Source organism: Schistocerca nitens, chromosome 9 (genome assembly GCF_023898315.1).
Source record: "Schistocerca nitens isolate TAMUIC-IGC-003100 chromosome 9, iqSchNite1.1, whole genome shotgun sequence".
NCBI classification, from domain to species: domain Eukaryota; kingdom Metazoa; phylum Arthropoda; class Insecta; order Orthoptera; family Acrididae; genus Schistocerca; species Schistocerca nitens.
In genome coordinates, this window is record NC_064622.1 from 11,348,221 (window position 1) to 11,367,014 (window position 18,794).

At 40.3% G+C, this 18,794-nt stretch overlaps 1 protein-coding gene across 1 annotated transcript in view; it reads right to left on the reverse strand.

Annotated features, from left to right (window-relative positions):
• Positions 1-212: 212 nt before the first annotated feature.
• Positions 213-18,794, reverse strand: part of LOC126203098 (histone-lysine N-methyltransferase PR-Set7) — a 37,502-nt gene continuing 18,920 nt past the window's right edge. The window contains exons 5-6 of the mRNA XM_049937340.1: positions 4,121-4,311; positions 213-1,255 (exon numbers count right to left, since the gene is read on the reverse strand). Of these exons, the coding sequence (XP_049793297.1) occupies positions 1,045-1,255; positions 4,121-4,311 (402 nt within the window). The 3' untranslated portion in view covers positions 213-1,044. The remainder of the gene's footprint in view (positions 1,256-4,120; positions 4,312-18,794) is intronic.

Genomic DNA, 18,794 nt, shown 5'->3' on the forward strand with positions numbered 1-18,794 from the left:
GCTGCAGGAATGTAACATACCACTGGAACAGACTCACCAGGTTCACTGGAACAGACTTACCAGGTTCCAAATAAATTATGTTTTAAAGAGGTTACACCTTCTTTGCAATAACTACAACAACACACACAAAAATTTATAATAGTTTTAGTCTCTTTACTTCACTGAATTACAGACAAAATATAATATACTTAATTTATTTCATTAGATTAAAAAACAAAGAAAGCAGTCTAAGAATGATTTAAAAAGAAACAAATACTTATAAATGAAATAAAAATCCTGTGGGAATTTAGTTCAGACACACAATTCAAATTTATAGTCAACAGTACACAAATTAACTGCATTCAACTAATGTAATTATATAACAAATAATTCAGTATACATTTTATACTAAAATTTTGGCAGTGTCAGACACATGCCATGTCTGTGTACTAATAAATAAAACATTTAGAACAAACTACACAAGAGAAAGAGTTCTGAGAATAAGTGCAATAAATTACTTTCATACAGCTACAAACTCAACAACAAATCTTAATACATAGCCACAGTTGTGAGAATATTATGTGTGACACAAACAAAAATGCAGTCAAAAACAAATCGCTATAATGCTTGTGTCCTTAAACTAACATAAAAACTATACAAACTTTCAGTCAAAATATATCATGTACTTCTAGCAATGCACTGAATATACATGTGTTTTGATTTTTCTATAATGAAAATTTAAATACACGATTTGTTTAGTGTGTAGTGATAAAAGTTGTAACATACAACAATTTTTCTTTCGCCTGCTTTCTAAAATTTGCATTATCAGTACTTCTTTTTTTTTTTTTTTTTAAAAAAAAAAAAGTCTATGCATAACTTGCCAAATCCCTTTCATCCTGAATCTGTCAAATGTTATAATTCGTGCATATTTTATATAGGCAAGGAATGTTTTCAGATTCTTCCCTCTTTTGAGAGCTACCGTTTATTCTATTTTTCAAGTATTCATTATTGTTACATGAGGCACATGACATCACACACGCTCTTCTTCTCAGATTTCGTGGAACACTAAGAAGTCAACCAAGGATGATGCCTTATAGATTCCTTGCTTCTGTCACCATAATCGTACATCACCTCCTCACCTGCTGGTATGTCTTCTTTAGCAACAAGAACAAGCCGTGGTTTGTTTTCTACAGTCACAGTTTTTGTCACGAGATTACCATTCCGACTGTGGTTTACGAGCCTCCCTAATCTTCCTGTCTCTGCTGTGGCATCCACACTGAAATTTAAGTCGCCGACTTTAACCCACGAGAAACAGCACAACAAAAAATGATTAAGTATAATACTTTAGAAAACACAAACAGTTGTATAACTCTGAAACTATTTTACTGAGCACTCCAAATAGTTATAATGATCTAGGGTACAATAATATAAACAAATTTGGTAAAGATACTGAGAAAAAAACTCGCAAAAGCCACAAAATCGTCAACAATAAATAGATACCTACAAAACAAAACATGAAAAGGGAGATGACTGAAAATGTAGAAGGCCATACCTCTTCCTCCTTTGTTGTACACCAGTGAGTTACAGATCACAAGGAAAATAGAATTCAGGCAATGGAAATAAGATTTCTAAGATAAGTGAAAAACAAGAAGAATGGATGCACGTAATTCCTGAACATCACAGTGACATCCAAAGTTTCCGCGTGAAATACCTTACCTACAACAAGTTTCCGTCAAAGAGGCTCCAGATATTTGCTTAGTTGCACAACAAACAAGAAAGAGGGAGATGATCACTTTGTATAACACAGGTGTGCTCTGTCATTTACTTTGGGTACATGACTCATCATCATCATCATCATCATCATCATCATCAAAGACTGATATGCCTTTCAGCGTTCAGTCTGGAGCATAGCCCCCTTATAAAATTCCTCCATGATCCCCTATTCAGTGCTAACATTGGTGCCTCTTCTGATGTTAAACCTATTACTTCAAAATCATTCTTAACCGAATCCACGTACCTTCTCCTTGGTCTGCCCCGACTCCTCCTACCATCTACTGCTGAACCCATGAGTCTCTTGGGTAACCTTGCTTCTCCCATGCGTGTAACATGACCCCACCATCTAAGCCTGTTCGGCCTGACTGCTACATCTTTGACTTCATTCCCAGTTTTTCTTTGATTTCCTCATTGTGGACACCCTCCTGCCATTGTTCCCATCTACTAGTACCTGCAATCATCCTAGCTACTTTCATATCCGTAACCTCAAACTTGTTGATAAGGTAACCTGAATCCACCCAGCTTTCGCTCCCATACAACAAAGTTGGTCGAAAGATTGAACGGTGCACAGATAACTTAGTCCTGGTACTGACTTCCTTCTTGCAGAAGAGGGTAGACCGTAGCTGAGCGCTCATTGCATTAGGTTTGCTACACCTCGCTTCCAGTTCTTTCACTATGTTGCCATCCTGTGAGAATATCCTTCGTAAGTACTTGAAACCGTCCACCTGTTCTAACTTTGTTCCTCCTATTTGGCACTCAATCCGTTTATATCTCTTTCCCACTGACATTACTTTCGTTTTGGAGATGCTAATCTTCATACCATAGTCCTTACATTTCTGATCTAGCTCTGAAATATTACTTTGCAAACTTTCAATCGAATCTGCCATCACAACTATGTCATCCGCATATGCGAGACTGCTTATTTTGTGTTCACATATCTTAACCTCACCCAGCCAGTCTATTGTTTTCACCATATGACCCATAAATAATATGAACAACAGTGGGGACAGGTTGCAGCCTTGTCTCACCCCTGAAACTACTCTGAACCATGAACTCTATTTACCGTCAACTCTAACTGCTGCATGACTATCCATGTAAAGACCTTTAATTGCTTGCAAAAGTTTGCCTCCTATTCCATAATCTCGTAGAACAGACAATAACTTCCTCCTAGGAACCCGGTCATATGCCTTTTCTAGATCTATAAAGCATAGATACAATTCCCTGTTCCACTCATAACACTTCTCCATTATTTGCCGTAAGCTAAAGATCTGGTCCTGACAACCTCTAAGAGGCCTAAACCCACACTGATTTTCATCCAATTGGTCCTCAACTAATACTCGCACTTTCCTTTCAACAATACCTGCGCAGATTTTACCCACAACGCTGATTAAAGAGATACCTCTGTAGTTGTTACAATCTTTTCTGTTTCCATGTTTAAAGATTGGTGTGATTACTGCTTTTGTCCAGTCTGATGGAAACTGTCCCGACTCCCAGGCCATTTCAGTTATCCTGTGTAGCCATTAAAGACCTGACATTCCACTGTATTTGATGAGTTCCGACTTAATTTCATCCACCCCAGCTGCTTTATTGCACTGCAATCTATTGACCATTTTCTCCACTTCCTCAAATGTGATCCTATTTCCATCGTCATTCCTATCCCATTGTATATCGAAATCTGAAACATTACTGATCGTATTTTCACCTACATTGAGCAACTCTTCAAAATATTCCCTCCATCTGCCCAAGGCATCCACAGGATTCACCAGCAGTTTTCCTGACCTGTCCAAAATACTTGTCATTTCCTTCTTACCTCCCTTTCGAAGACTGCTAATTACACTCCAGAATGGTTTTCCAGCAGCTTGACCCAAGGTCTCCAACCTGTTTCCAAAGTCTTCCCAAGATTTCTTCTTGGATGCTGCAATTATCTGTTTGGCTTTGTTTCTTTCTTCAACATAACTTTCTCTGTCTACCTGAGTTCTAGTATGTAGCCATTTCTGATACGCCTTCTTTTTCCTTTTGCAGCCTGCCTTGACTGTGCCATTCCACCAAGCTGTTTGCTTCATCCTACTTTTACACACTACTGTTCCAAGACATTCTTGAGCCACTTCTAGTACTGTGTCCCTGAGGCTACATGACTGTGTAAAAAATTTACTGTATTTTCAAACTGCGTATTTTATGTCTAGATATAAAGCAGTACAATAAGGAAAAGAATTTTTACTTGTATATTTAAACATAATGAACAGTGACAAAACGCCACATTAAATTTGCAAAAAAAGTATGTGTTCTACGAGTAGAAAAATAATGCTAAACAAATACCAATGTTCCATCCAACATGGCAAAACTTTCAGGTCTTTTTTTGTTTACTTACCAGTACTGAGTGTTCTTGTGCTTGAAGTAATACATATAACAGCCAGTATTCTGATCCTGTGCATAGAGTGCTTCCCGGACTTTTGCTTCAGTCATACTGATGAGTTCTCCAGCATATTCAACTACAAATTCACCCTTGTGGAAATCTCTTGTCGTAACAATACCACGCCCCTTTCCCTCAAAGTTGTGAACCTTAAATCAAAAAATACAAATAATTATTGCATGATGTAGTAACTCATTTAAAATGCTTTATACAAAACAAAAACATTATGCTGATTCCAAAACAAAACAAAGTCTGTAAAAGGGACTAAACAGTAGTGTGACTAAATAAATTCTATTAGCTGAGGCTAAATGTACTATGAATACATGAAGGATATGTAGTTAACAGTCACACATACCATAAAAATATTCTGATACAAGTATCAATGTCAATAATCTTTACATACAGACACAGACTAAGTGTCGGTGATGGCCTGGAGGTGTCCTATACTTACACAACATAGTTAAAGCCGGCAGAGGGCACTGGTGCTGAAGTACACCATGATCACCACTGTAAATTCAGCAGTTTAAAATAAAATATTCCCAGTCATTTTAATTAATGACTACATATGGAAGAGTGAGTGTCTGACAGTAAAACAAAATAAAAAACAGTGGTGGAAATAAAATCTATACACAACTGGCAAGCAGGGTTGCTGCTCGGCAAACAGAGTGGTGTTAGCTTGAATACCAATTCCTATTTATTCAGAAGCATTCTAGTTCAAACAGTGTCGCACACAGCAGTGCTCGTCAGGTCGCTGTGTGCGTCGGCCATGAGTGGCATGGGGACTGGGCCTCCTTCCACAAGCACCGCCACAGGAGAACAAAAACGCCCTAAAGAGACATCACGTGGTGGTGCCAGTTAAGATTTTACTCTGGAAAGACACTATTGACTATCAAAGCTTTTAACAAAATATTTATTGATTCTTTAAACAATGGAAAATCCACAATGGATGCGACTAAATGTCTTCGCTTATTGGTTTATTAACTATATTACACAATAGGCTAGGTTTTATTTATTTATTTATTAGCTTTGTCACAGTGAAAGGTTTGCTATTTACTTTAACTGTTACACAATGTTGTGTTATTTACTTCATTAGGGCCGGAGGTTTCTGTTATTTCCCATTACTGTTTTATTACTGATGAACCACTGTTGGAATCGACCAAATCATACAAATACCTGGGTATGACACCTTGTAGGGACATGAAATTGAATGATCACATAGGCTTAGTTGTGGGTAAAACAAGTGGTAGATTTCAGTTTATTGGTAGAATACTGGGGAAGTGTGATCAGTCTACAAAGCAGATTGCTTACAATCACTCGTGTGACTGGTTCTAGAATAAGTGTGTATGGGCACGTACCAGGTAGAACTAACAAAGGCTATTGAATGTATACAGAGAAGGGCAGTGTAAGTGGTCACAGGTTTGTTTAATCCATGGAAGCGTGTAAGAGAGATACTGCAGGAACCTAACAGGAAGACCCTAGAAGATAGATGTAAACCATCCCGAGAAAATCTAACAACAAAGTTTCAAGGACCGGCTTTAAATGATTACTCTACAAATATACCACAACCCCCTACGTATTGCTCACATAGGGATAAGATTAAGACAATTACTGCATGCACGGATGCATTCAAACAGTCATTCTTCCCATGCTCCATATGTGAATAGAACAGGAAGAAACCCTAATAACTGGTACAATGTGTACCCTCTGCCATGTACCTTGCCGTGGCTTGCAGAGTATAAATGTAGATATACATTTGGACTTAAATTGTGGATTTTATTTCAAGTTATTTATTTCATTTTCTCATTTCACCACATGAAATCATTTTAATTAATGACTATGAATACTTTATTTTGAACTACTGAATGAGTGATCATGATCACTCATGTACATCAAGATCAGTGCACTGTACTGGCGATAGTTATTTTGTGTAAGAACAGGGCACACCAAGGCCATCACCAGTAGCTATCTGTATAGATTTTTGACATTGAAAATTGCACAAAAAATATTTTTATGGTATATGTGTCATGTATATTTTTATATATTCCTACATTTTTTCTTTGTTCGTATATTTAACCTCAGCCAATTGAGCTTATGTGGCCACACTACTGTTTTCCTATCTGTAAGGCATCTGATGATGGTGAGGCGTAGCACCCTACATTGTGCCTACTGAGATCGCACGTAACAACAGTGAACAGGCGTGCGGTATGAGTCGTGTGCAGGATAGGTGGTGTCAGGTGCACAAGAGTATGTAGTTTCTATGTGATCTGGTCGAGGTCACTGGCTGGTGGACACTGTTTGAGCTGCAGTCACAATACTGTTATATTTATTTTCAGTTCTGTTTGCTTAATTTTCTAATTGTTTATTAATTACTATTATAATTGTGCTTGGTTATGAGAGTGAATGGTGGTGTGAATGTGAAATAATGTTTTATGTAAAGTTTTTATGCTACACGTTGAAATAACTGGTCTCTTGAGGAATGTTCAAGAATGGTGTGTGTGTGTGTGTGTGTGTGTGTGTGTGTGTGTGTGTGTGTGTTAGTCATTTGTACTAGGGAATTTGTAATAAACTAGTTTGTCAGTTTATGGTACTGGTGAAATGAGATCATGATTTTGGTAAAGTAGTTTTGTTAAGAAAATGTGTGGAAACTTCAATTTTCTGGGTAGCATCATACCACACAACAGAATAACAAATGGATCTAGCTTCTTCCACCAAGTACGAAATCTAATCTGGGGCAAGGAAGTCCCTCTCACAGCCAAACAGACCATGTGTAAAACTTATCTTCCTGCCAATCATGATGTATGTCTAGAGGCCTGTGTCATAAATAAGAGAGTCAAATACAAGCATGTGAAATGAAGTTCCTTCGGTCAGCTCTACAAAAAACTAGGAGAGACAGAGTCGGGAAGTATTATGTAAGGAGAGACCTGCAGGTGACATTGACTACAGAGAAGAGAATGGGTGCTTTGAGATTGAAGTGGTTCAATCATGTGAAGCGAATGCACCCGATTCGAACTCCACACCAGTATTTGGAGATAGAGGTACCAAGAGAAGACTAATTGGGCAGCCTAGAAAGATCATGATGATGATGACATTTGGTATGTGGGTCGCTCAACTGCACGGTTATCAGCGCCTGTACAAATTCCCAACGTTTGCTCAGTGAAATCTCGCCACTTTCATGAATGATGATGAAATGATGAAGACAACACAAACACACAGTCATCCCGAGGCAGGTGAAAACCCCTGACCCCACCGGGAATCGAACCCGGAACCCCGTGCTAGGGAAGCGAGAAGGCGACCGCGAGACCACAAGCTGCAGACGGCCTAGAAAGAGATTGACAGACCAGGTTAAGGAAGATCTCAAGAGGAGAGGAGTAACATGGGATGTAGTGGAGAGGGAAAAGCTATACCAGCACAGAAACGAATGGAGGCATATCGTTCACCAAGTTCCTACCCAACTCGCTGAAAGGAAATCCTGATGATGATGATGATGATGATGATGATGATGATGAGTTTTGTTAAGAGGGAGTTAATTTTATATTTGTGGGTTTTCAAAATTTATGTCAACTTACTGTTCTGATTCAATGACAAATTTTGATTGATTAGTACATATGCTTGGGTTTGAATGGTTTGATGTTGGTTTCTGACTGGGCTGTGATGTTTCTCTGCCAATCAGAAATTAGCATATTCAGATGTATTTTGGGAACTAGAAACTTCTTTTATGTAGAGAGATGCGTAGAATCAGGGCTTGCACTGACCTATTGATGGGTACACTGATAAAAATGATTAATATTGTAATATTTTGGTACCAAATGTTTGAAAGTGACAAAGTGTGGAAGAGAGTTAAATTTAACACACTGTGTGAAATTCGGAGTTTTTGGTGATATTTTAAATAACTAAATTCTGTGTGTCATCTTGCTTTCTCGCAAATGCGAACATTTTGTTACTTGAGACTGATTATAGCAACATCTGAGTGAGCTATTCTAACAGAAACAATCAGTTTGTAAACTTTCTGTGAAAGTTGACTAATGACTACTATAAATAGGCTTGAGTTATGAATGATGTGTGTTTGTGGACTTTTCAGACTTTGTAGTAACTCATGTATGCAAGCTTACCGCAATAAGTTTGGAAATTTACACACATAAATACTTTCACTTAACTATTATTAACCATACCATAAAAAACAAATTTTAGTGTGGTTATGAGGTGTACAGCTGTTTTTCCTATAGCTTTTTCTGGCTGAGGATGGCATTTCAGTAACGTCAAGGAGTCGTGCGTGCGAGAAGATATTCACCTTCAGGTGAGTGGAACTTCATACACAGCAGAATCACTCCAAACCGCCAAAATGGCAGTAACCGAAATGAATAATTTTGAATTTTGTAACATGTGTTCAAGATACACATCAGCAGATAAGTAAAACGTAACATTAAATTTTCGGTCTGTAGTGGAGTGCACACTGATAAAAATTTCTTGGCAGATTACAACTGTGTGCCAGCAACTTTGCCTTTCGCAGACAAGTGCTCTACCACCTGAGCTACATGAGCTTGACCCACAGCCTGCCCTCATGGGTTTACTTCTACCACTACCTCATCTCCTACCTTCCAAATTTCACAGAAGTTCTCCAGCCTAACTTGGAGGTGGATCACTTGGCTGTGAAAGACAAATGTTCTGGGCTTGAGCCCCCAGTTGGGACACAGTTTCAATCTGCCAGGAAGTTTCAAAGTAAAATGTGTTTTAAGTGCATACTGCTCACTGGATTCTGATGTAGTGAAGTGCTCCCTGATCACATGTCGTCATCTTAATCTGATATTGAGATACTGTGTTAATCTGACATTCAAGAAATTTACCTTCGATGTGACTGCTGTGTAAGAGTTCTGTCCCAAAATTAAAGCTTTGTACAGCTCCACATAACTCCTTAGGAAAAGAGCAACACCATCCAGTTACAATGAAAAATATTTTAAGTGACTACTACTGTGCAAATATACTGGTTGTATAAATAATTTAGAAAGGCATCTTATTTAGTTTATTAAGAAGGAAAAAGTAGACCAGACTATCTTGTTTGAAACACCACACATACATAGGTCCCAACAGTGAGACTTTGACAGCTTTACATGGCACATTATTTACCATTTTAGCATTTCTGAAGCTTGTTATTTAGTTTGGCTGCATATTAAGCATTGTTACACGACAGCCAGAAAAAGAGATCCGAGGTGTACTGCTTTGGCCAGAACACTACCACAGCATGCGCTGTGATGTACGATGTGAGGGCCACGGGGGCTCCAAGCCCGCACGAGATGGGAGTGATTCTGTGCACGTAATGTCACAGAGACCATTGCAGTTAGGACATAGGGTACCAGCATTCTACACGTTTGTGTACCAGGAGTGTAGGCCGCAAAGCTTACAGAAGAGCACAATAAGTCAAGGTGGAGAGCTCAGAGTGACATTCTTTTGATATGCAGACTGAGTGTGGAACTTTTGTATTTAATTAGTCTCTAAGTGAAAAAGAGAATATGTGACAACTTTTCACATTAACTTTAGTAACAATTGTAATAACTAAATCACAGAAAAGACAGAACTACCACCTGAAAGCACTCATCGAGATGCATACAGTGAGCTACTTAGACATTTATTTAATTATTTAACTACCCGACTACAGATGCTTGAATCAAATATTAATATAGTCAGCATAATCAATTACACCTGACAGCTACACCAATAGCATTGCAGCATGTGGTGGATAATGTAAGCACACATCATAAACACATTTAGGTCATAAGTTTTCTAGGTTTAATTTTGAAGTTTTAATTAATTAATTAATAATTATTATAGCCTTTTGCATAATTTAAATTATGAGAGACATGAATTTATACAGCACCAGTGGAAAGAGCAGGTTATTTCCTACAAGACTGATGTGCCACTTTGTTTCCTGCACATGTTAAAGGTAAATTTAAAACAAAAATAAAATACTGTTCTCATTATATGAATTTTGCAGTCACTATAATTAAGATTTTGGGTGGATAAATTAACCAAATGTTTACTGTAATACATCATTTCAGTCTGTGTTTCTGCACACATCTGGTACTTCTAATTTCAGTATAGCATGTGAGAATCAAAAGTTGTATTTTGAACTAGTGAAATTTTCTACTAGCTGTACAACATAAATTCACAAAAACTTTTCCAGACCACAGTTGTCCACGCTTATAGAAGGTCACTGCCCTCTTCGGTTTTAGCAGCCATTCGGAGGTGCACAGAGGGGCAGAACCCGCGTGTATCTGAGCAGTGATTCTTCTTTGTACTTAACAAATTTCACGACGTTAGACTGATGAATGTAGAATAATTTTGCAGTGGGTCAGATGGACTTGATTTTTTGTGATAAGGACCAGTGTGGACTCTTGAATTATTCATGTGTCGGTTGGGACTCCAATTTGGGCAAGACAGATCGAACTCTGAAAATTAATCGCCTATGGACGCTCACAATTGTAATAATTTAGCAGTTTATTACATTTCACCAATTTTATAGAAAGTTCCCCACAACGGTTTAGGGGTGGGGGATGGGGGATGGACTGGAGGGGGGGCGGGGAAGGGAGTGTCAAGTCACATTTAGCAATGGAAATCAGGTTTTCCACTTGTCTGCTATTTAATATGTGGAAGTATTGCATAAAAAATGAATATTTTTGATCTTTAAGCTCTGTGTTGCAAAACATCACTTACTACCCAACCTAGTAGACGTTTTTACCCGAATGTGTGCATTAGTGGTAGTTAATTTAAATTTATAGAGAAAGTGAGCAGGGTGACCACAAATCTTATGATGTAGGGATGAATCAAAAACATTATTCTCTGGTCACATTGATACCATAATAAAATTGAGTTTTATTTATTACCGTGCCACCACCATTGACAGAAAAATCTGTCCAAAAATTGGTAAGTTAAAAAATGTTTTTATTGTAGTTTTCTGAAACTATAATACCCAAGTGAATCACCCAAGTTCTTCTTCTGCTTTTCTATGCTTAATGTGCTGTGCTTATTCTTCTCACTGACTGTCTCTGTGGACTGAAATCTTGATGCTGAAAACTTATGACTAAACTGTCTCTAAAATCCACAAAATGTGGAATATAGCTTCTTCATGGAATATTATACACTGATGTGCCAATAAACTGGTATACGCATGCGTATTCAAATACAGAGATGTGTAAACAGGCAGAATACGGCACTACGCTCAGCAATGCCTATATAAGACAACAAGTGTCTCGCGCAGTTGTGAGATTGGTTACTGCTACTACAATGGCAGGGTACCATATTTAAGTGAGTCTGATCGTGATGTTACAGTCGGGGCACGAGCAATGAGACACAGCATCTCCGAGGTAGTGATGAAGTGGGGATTTTCCCATACAACCATTTCACAAGTATACCGTGAATATCAGGAGTATGTTAAAACATCAAATCTCTGACATCGCTGCAGCCGGAAAAAGATCCTGCAAGAACGGGACCAATGAAGACTGAAGAGAATCATTCAAAACTGTTCAACGAAACATCACTGACATGGGCTTTCAGAGCCAAATGCCCACTCGTGTACCTTTGATGACTGCACGACCACAAAGATTTACGCCTTGCCTAGGCTCGTCAACACCAACATTGGACTGTTGATGCCTGAAAGCATGTTGCGTGGTAGGACGAGTCTCATTTCAAATTATATCGAGTGGATGGGCATGTACAGGCATGTAGACTACTTCATGAATCCATGGACTCTACAAGTCAGCAGGGGGCTGTTCAAGCTGGTGGAGGCTCTGTAATGGTGCGAGGTGTGTGCCAGTTGGAGTGAATGGGACCCCTGATACGTCTAGATGTTACTGACAGGTGACACATACATAAGCATCCTGTCTTATCAGCTGCATCCATTCATGTCCATCATGCATTCCGATGGACTTGGGCAATTCTGGCAGGACAATGCGACACCCCACACATCCAGAATTGCTAGAGAGTGGCTCCACGAACACTCTTCTGAGTTTAAACAGGCTGCCAAATTCCCCAGACAAACATTACTGAGCGTATCGGGGATGCCTTGCAACGTGATGTCCAGAAGAGGTCTCCGCCACCTCATACTCTTACTGATTTATGGACAGCCCTGGAGAATTCATGGTGTAAATTCCCTCCAGCACTACTTCAGACATTAGTCAAGTCCATGTCAAGTGGTCTTGTGGCACTTCTGCGTGTTGCAGGGGCCTTACACGATATTAGGAAGGTGTACCAGTTTCTTTGGCTCTTCAGTGTATTAACTGAGTAAGACAACAGGAAACACTTCTTTTAATACATTTCTGTTGATAACCACTAACACCTGCTACATTAATTGAACAGTTTTCCACCTCATGGAATAGAGGCAGAATGAAACTTACACCGTCCTCATGACGTCATCCTTCTTACTGCCACAAGCTTCAGCATTCTCTAGATTTCCTTCTGCTGTCCTTCCTCAATCTGAACTTGCATTTCATATCTATGGACCTCACCACTAGTAGACAATCTGAACAGTAATCTGCCTTCCTTTCTCTGATTAAGCAGTAGGACGATACCACTATCTACGATATGAGAGTGGATGTTGCTCAGAAGTTTCTTAGCAACCGAGAATGGTGCGCACGTATCAAGTGAGTGTAGACGTTGCCCTATGCAGAGAGAGAGAGAGAGAGAGAGAGAGAGAGAGAGACGATTTTGTAGCACTACCAATTTCTTCTCTGCCTTTGTCCCACACCACGCACTCGAGCTGTGGGAATTGCCAACACTAGGGAAGTGCCATGAAGGGGCAGTGTATCTGCTCATTTGGTGGCCAAACCCCACAACCGGACCATCGAACATGGAGAGAACCGCGATGAAGGCCACACCGACAGATGTCAGTGGTGTGGCACGAGCAGCTAGAGGAGAACGCGGGATTGGTGACAGTGGAGCATCTCAGCAGGACTCCAATACCCCATCAGTGTAAATCTGTACGAACTTGAGAATCGTGTCGAGGCACCGTCAGTGGAAAAGTCTGAGACATACTTCTTCATTTGAACTTCGAATATGTGACAAAATGTTCTGCCTCAGCGTTAGACTGGGGGTGGAATGGAGGAGCGATTGTATGGCGGATACTCGGTCACCAAAGTCCCAGAGCTAAAGCACATGCGGTCCGAGGGCGGTTAGGAACAAAGTGTTCAACTTTGTGACAGCCCACCTGTACCTAAATGGACGACAACCTCTAACACAGGCTGGTGGTGACCCATGGCAAAACAGTTACATAAAAAGGATCATAAGCCCTGCTCAGAGTCCGATTGTGCCAACCGTGCTGAACAAGGTGTAAAACCCGCTGTGATCTGGGAGCCCGTGATAGAAAATCCTACTGCATGTTGCGCCTCAACATCTAAGTGAATACAAACAAGTTCATCCTGACCAACAGTACGGTGCTGCCCCATTGGAAACTGACATGCTGCATGGTAGTCCAAAAATGTACTGCACAGTTGTAGTGAGAATGAAATGGCCCAATGGCGGAGACAATGTGCCACCTTATTGGGCAATGAAGCAGGATTATACAAGGAAACCAAAGGCTTGTCGACCGTAATGAGGTAGAATTTAGACTCACACCAGAGTACACGAATCTTTATGAGGGCATATGATGGTAGTAAGTGCTTCCTTTTCAACTCAGAAGTATTGCTGCTGAGCAGAGTTAAGCTATCACACACCAGGAACCATCCCTCATAGCAAAGTGCGAGAATGGCCCCGAGGTCGTACTGGGAGATATCCATAGCCGAGACCGAGTGGTGGCCAGGATGGAAGGCAGCCAAACAAGGAGTAGAATGTAATTTAGATTTCAAAAGTGTGAACTCATGCTTGCAGGCTGGTGTCCACTGAAAAGTAATGTCCTTCTGAAATATTTTGTTAAGAGGACGGGTCAACATGGCTGCATCTGAAGTGAATTTATGATAGTAGGCGATTTTCCTTAAAATCACTCTTGAGTTCTTTGACATTTGTAGAGCAAGACACAGCCTTGACAGCTGTGACACAATGATGCAAAGGCTTTACACCATCCTGAGAAGCCTCAAACCCCAAATACACAACTGATGACTGAAAAAAGTGGGACTCGATCATGTTTTATTTCAACTCAGCTGTATGTAATACCATGAACAATGAGCTTCAGTTGCTTAAGTGTCCATCCACTGGTGTACCCACCATGACAAAGTCAGTGCTATAGCTGATGCACAATGGAATAGGTATTGTCAACAGCTGAAAAATCACAGGGGTGCTTGCCACATCAAACACAAGGCACCAATATTGGTAGAGGCCAACAGTAAGTTAATCACTAAGAGCCATTTCAAATCCTCATCCCATGCAACCTATAAATAAGCTTCAGATAAATCAGTTTTAAAAAATGGTTGACCCCAGGTGAGTTTGGTCAATAACTCATCCTGAAGGTGCAAAGGGTAGGTACTGACGATATATTGAGCATTGTTGTTGTTGTTGTTGTGGTCTTCAGTCCTGAGACTGGTTTGATGCAGCTCTCCATGCTACTCTATCCTGTGCAAGCTTCTTCATCTCCCAGTACCTACTGCAACCTACATCCTTCTGAATCTGCTTAGTGTATGCATCTCTTGGTCTCCCCCTACGATTTTTACCCTCCACGCTGCCCTCCAATACTAAATTGGTGATCCCTTGATGCCTCAGAACATGTCCTACCAACCGATCCCTTCTTCTGGTCAAGTTGTGCCACAAACTCCTCTTCTCCCCAATCCTGTTCAGTACCTCCTCATTAGTTATGTGATCTACCCATCTAATCTTCAGCATTCTTCTGTAGCACCACATTTCGAAAGCTTCTATTCTCTTCTTGTCCAAACTATTTATCGTCCATGTTTCACTTCCATACATGGCTACACTCCATACAAATACTTTCAGAAAAGACTTCCTGACACTTAAATCTATACTCGATGTTAACAAATTTCTCTTCTTCAGAAACGCTTTCCTTGCCATTGCCAGTCTACATTTTATATCCTCTCTACTTCGACCATCATCAGTTATTTTGCTCCCCAAATAGCAAAACTCCTTTACTACTTTAAGTGTCTCATTTCCTAATCTAATACCCTCAACATCACCCGACTTAATTCGACTACATTCCATTATCCTCGTTTTGCTTTTGTTGATGTTCATCTTATATCCTCCTTTCAAGACACTGTCCATTCCGTTCAACTGCTCTCCCAAGTCCTTTGCTGTCTCTGACAGAATTACAATGTCATCGGCGAACCTCAAAGTTTTTACTTCTTCTCCATGAATTTTAATACCTACTCCGAATTTTTCTTTTGTTTCCTTTACTGCTTGCTCAATATACAGATTGAATAACATCGGGGAGAGGCTACAACCCTGTCTTACTCCCTTCCCAACCACTGCTTCCCTTTCATGTCCCTCGACTCTTATAACTGCCATCTGGTTTCTGTACAAATTGTAAAGAGCCTTTCGCTCCCTGTATTTTACCCCCGCCACCTTTAGAATTTGAAAGAGAGTATTCCAGTCAACATTGTCAAAAGCTTTCTCTAAGTCTACAAATGCTAGAAACGTAGGTTTGCCTTTCCTTAATCTTTCTTCTAAGATAAGTCGTAAGGTCAGTATTGCCTCACGTGTCCCAGTATTTCTACGGAATCCAAACTGATCTTCCCCGAGGTCGGCTTCTACTAGTTTTTCCATTCGTCTGTAAAGAATTCGTGTTAGTATTTTGCAGCTGTGGCTTATTAAACTGATTGTTCGGTAATTCTCACATCTGTCAACACCTGCTTTCTTTGGGATTGGAATTATTATATTCTTCTTGAAGTCTGAGGGTATTTCGCCTGTTTCATACATCTTGCTCACCAGATGGTAGAATTTTGTCAGGACTGGCTCTCCCAAGGCCGTCAGTAGTTCCGATGGAATGTTGTCTACTCCGGGGGCCTTGTTTCGACTCAGGTCTTTCAGTGCTCTGTCAAACTCTTCACGCAGTATCGTATCTCCCATTTCATCTTCATCTACATCCTCTTCCATTTCCATAATATTGTCCTCAAGTACATCGCCCTTGTATAAACCCTCTATATACTCCTTCCACCTTTCTGCTTTCTCTTCTTTGCTTAGAACTGGGTTTCCATCTGAGCTCTTGATGTTCATACAAGTGGTTCTCTTATCTCCAAAGGTCTCTTTAATTTTCCTGTAGGCAGTATCTATCTTACCCCTAGTAAGATAAGCCTCTACATCCTTACATTTGTCCTCTAGCCATCCCTGCTTAGCCATTTTGCACTTCCTGTCAATCTCATTTTTGAGACGTTTGTATTCCTTTTTGCCTGCTTCATTTACTGCATTTTTATATTTTCTCCTTTCATCAATTAAACTCAATATTTCTTCTGTTACCCAAGGATTTCTACTAGCCCTCGTCTTTTTACCTACTTGATTCTCTGCTGCCTTCACTACTTCATCCCTCAAAGCTACCCATTCTTCTTCTACTGTATTTCTTTCCCCCATTCCTGTCAATTGTTCCCTTATGCTCTCCCTGAAACTCTGTACAACCTCTGGTTCTTTCAGTTTATCCAGGTCCCATCTCCTTAAATTCCCACTTTTTTGCAGTTTCTTCAGTTTTAATCTACAGGTCATAACCAATAGATTGTGGTCAGAGTCCACATCTGCCCCTGGAAATGTCTTACAATTTAAAACCTGGTTCCTAAATCTCTGTCTTACCATTATATAATCAATCTGATACCTTTTAGTATCTCCAGGATTCTTCCATGTATACAACCTTCTATCATGATTCTTAAACCAAGTGTTAGCTATGATTAAATTGTGCTCTGTGCAAAATTCTACCAGGCGGCTTCCTCTTTCATTTCTTAGCCCCAATCCATATTCACCTACTACGTTTCCTTCTCTCCCTTTTCCTACACTCGAATTCCAGTCACCCATAACTATTAAATTTTCGTCTCCCTTCACAATCTGAATAATTTCTTTTATTTCATCATACATTTCTTCAATTTCTTCGTCATCTGCAGAGCTAGTTGGCATATAAACTTGTACTACTGTAGTAGGTGTGGGCTTCGTATCTATCTTGGCCACAATAATGCGTTCACTAAGCTGTTTGTAGTAGCTTACCCGCATTCCTATTTTCCTATTCATTATTAAACCTACTCCTGCATTACCCCTATTTGACTTTGTGTTTATAACCCTGTAGTCACCTGACCAGAAGTCTTGTTCCTCCTGCCACCGAACTTCACTAATTCCCACTATATCTAACTTTAACCTATCCATTTCCCTTTTCAAATTTTCTAACCTACCTGCCCGATTAAGGGACCTGACATTCCACGCTCCGATCCGTAGAACGCCAGTTTTCTTTCTCCTGATAACGACATCCTCTTGAGTAGTCCCCGCCCGGAGATCCGAATGGGGGACTATTTTACCTCCGGAATATTTTACCCAAGAGGACGCCATCATCATTTAATCATACAGTAAAGCTGCATGCCCTCGGGAAAAATTACGGCCGTAGTTTCCCCTTGCTTTCAGCCGTTCGCAGTACCAGCACAGCAAGGCCATTTTGGTTATTGTTACAAGGCCAGATCAGTCAATCATCCAGACTGTTGCCCTTGCAACTACTGAAAAGGCTGCTGCCCCTCTTCAGGAACCACACGTTTGTCTGGCCTCTCAACAGATACCCCTCCGTTGTGGTTGTACCTACGGTACGGCTATCTGTATCGATGAGGCACGCAAGCCTCCCCACCAACGGCAAGGTCCATGGTTCATGGGAGGTATTGAGCATTAACGGACAGTTTAAAGTTGCCGCAGAGATGAAGCTGACCAATCTGTTTTTTAAAAACTATGAGAGGGATTTCACCTGATCACACACGGCGGATTTGCTGTATGTTTCAGAGTAATGTGGACTGTAAAATTAGTGGTACACACTAAGCCATTCGAGCAGTGTGTCGAGAACTCTGAACATAGAGAATACAACTGCCAGTAAGGGACCTGATCAGAAATTAGGTGCACTGCATCCGCAACAGAAAAACCAAAAGCACTGAAAGCATCCAGACCAAACAAATTATCATTGTCAGCATCATCCAGTAGCAAAAAAAAAAGTCAAGGAACATACGACCGTTTTATACACAGTGAGAGCCATAAATTGCCCCAAAATTGGAATACGTTGCTTGTTATAACTCTCCAACTGGCGAGTAACACCAGAGAATGCCGGAGATGCCCCGTCCACATAAGTTTGAGAGTTCAGAAACGTCACAGCTGCACTCGTAACCACTTGCAGCCAGAGCTCTTTGTCCCTCACTTGCATGTCAATAAAACAGTTTGTTAGTAGGCATTGGCACCAGTGGAGATACACAATTGAAGTCCTGTCCATACCTGCAAGGGAAGGCTCAGAACACCACACAGATGCTGTATGTCTTTTTTTCTTAAGTTGCTACAGGTCGCTCAGCACTTAGGGCATGTGGCCCTGTCATATTGTACAATATGTTACGGGGAAGAATGGAGTGCCAAGTGGTGGCATAATAATTTTTGTTGTTGTTTGGCATGTAGCTGTCCAGTGTGGGGCAGAGGCTCCAAGTCACTCTCCATCCCAAAACTAACTAACACTCAACGACCAGGAACAGGAGCTGCCACAGTGTCGTCACACTGT